The sequence below is a fragment of the Zea mays genome, chromosome 4, assembly GCF_902167145.1.
Source record: "Zea mays cultivar B73 chromosome 4, Zm-B73-REFERENCE-NAM-5.0, whole genome shotgun sequence".
Taxonomy (NCBI): domain Eukaryota; kingdom Viridiplantae; phylum Streptophyta; class Magnoliopsida; order Poales; family Poaceae; genus Zea; species Zea mays.
The window spans coordinates 124,579,259-124,580,871 of NC_050099.1; the positions used below are offsets into that span (position 1 = coordinate 124,579,259).

Below are 1,613 nucleotides of genomic sequence, written 5' to 3' on the forward strand. Positions count from 1 at the left end.
CATTTGAAACAAGTATAAATTGTATTAACCAAAACAAATCTGATTATTACATATGAGATGTATTTCCATATAGTATAAAATCTAAAAAATCTTTACAGCAATGATCACACTAGGACTTTTCTTCTCCCTGCCATAGACTCCAGCGTGCCTCACACCGTATATGGTGGCCTCAACTTCCATCAGCATCTCCAGCACAACTTCCATGCTGATACGTTGGCTTCCATCAGGCAGTCTCACGATTGGGACGCTCTTGGTGCACGGGCATATGGAGATAGGTTGAACATGCTTCAAGAATGCTGGATCCAGAATGCCCTGTACAGTGGTAGAAATCAGTAAGCTGGTCACCATTCACCAACACAATGCTAATATTGTTCGGCTGAAAATATATGGCTCCATTTTTAACGACGATGTCAACAGAAGTTACATGTACATGAAATAGCTGCAGAGGAACTTTTAATCCCAAACTTCGAAAACCTAACTAACAATTTCACCTCAATGCAATCGGAACAAATTCTCAATGGAAGGGCCAATGGACATAACTTCATACACCCTAAGGTTCACGTGGGGCCTGGAAAGGGTAAACAAGGCCAGGCCATTGTTGGTGACCTTGGCACAACCATTGATATGCACAGCTTCAAGGCGCGGACAGCCATTGCTAAGGGCCAGCAAGCTCTGGTCGCAGATGTGCCGGTAGCGGTTCACATGCAGCACTCTTAGCTTACTGCAGTACATCGCGATCGCAGACCAGCCAGGTAGATGGACCCCATGGCAAAGAGCAAGGTTCCACTCCTTGAGCAACGGGCACCCACCGGCTATTGCTGCCACGGAATCGTCTGTGAGGTAGCGACACATCCTGAGATTCAGAATGCAGAGGCTTTTAGTGAGCGCAAGGTTACCGAGGCCATCCAGACCAGTGGAGCTTCTTAACTTCTGCAAGTTCAGATACTTGAGTCCACTGCCACTAGCTATATCCAACAAACCGTCTGGAGAAAGCATGCAAGACTCGGCTTCAAGGTAACGCAATGAACTTGAACAACCTCTGAATCCAGCACCGGACAGATGCCTACAACCTGTAACGATTAGCGTGCAGATGTTTGGACAATTGCTGAAGATTGCAGAAACCCCTTGGTCTGTAATGCCCATACAAGAACCAAGGTTTAGAAATATACAAATATATGGTTAAAAATATATACAAACAGAAGTTGCAATGATACAGCTAGTCCATTAGTAACCATATGTTTGTTTGCAGAGGAACAAAAGAATACAAAAGAGGTTATTAACATTAGCAATCAACAAAAATTAATAATAAAAAATAAATGATCTAAAAATATTAACAGTTCAGAATAATTCTCTATTTTATAGAGATAGACATCATTCAAACATTTGGAGACCACTATGTTGATTATGAACACCAACAATATTGCAAATGATCTTTTTTGCAAGAACTAAAATGTTATAAACTAAATGAAATGAACTACCTAAAGGACAATAGCAAACCTGAGAAATTAACACAAAAGATACTTAGTTGTCCTTGGATGTTTACTGATTACTCAACATGGCGAAAGCACCAGCAGTAACAAAAAAAGTATACATCACAAGTCACAACAAGATTA

At 41.2% G+C, this 1,613-nt stretch overlaps 1 protein-coding gene across 1 annotated transcript; it reads right to left on the minus strand.

The window, feature by feature from the left end:
* Nucleotides 1–452: 452 nt before the first annotated feature.
* Nucleotides 453–1,155, minus strand: LOC103653641 (F-box/LRR-repeat protein 12-like; the record flags this gene model as incomplete). The annotated part of the gene is made up of 1 exon (XM_008680482.2): nucleotides 453–1,155. A coding segment is annotated over one exon (663 nt), but the record flags the coding sequence as incomplete, so codon positions are not given.
* Nucleotides 1,156–1,613: the final 458 nt, after the last annotated feature.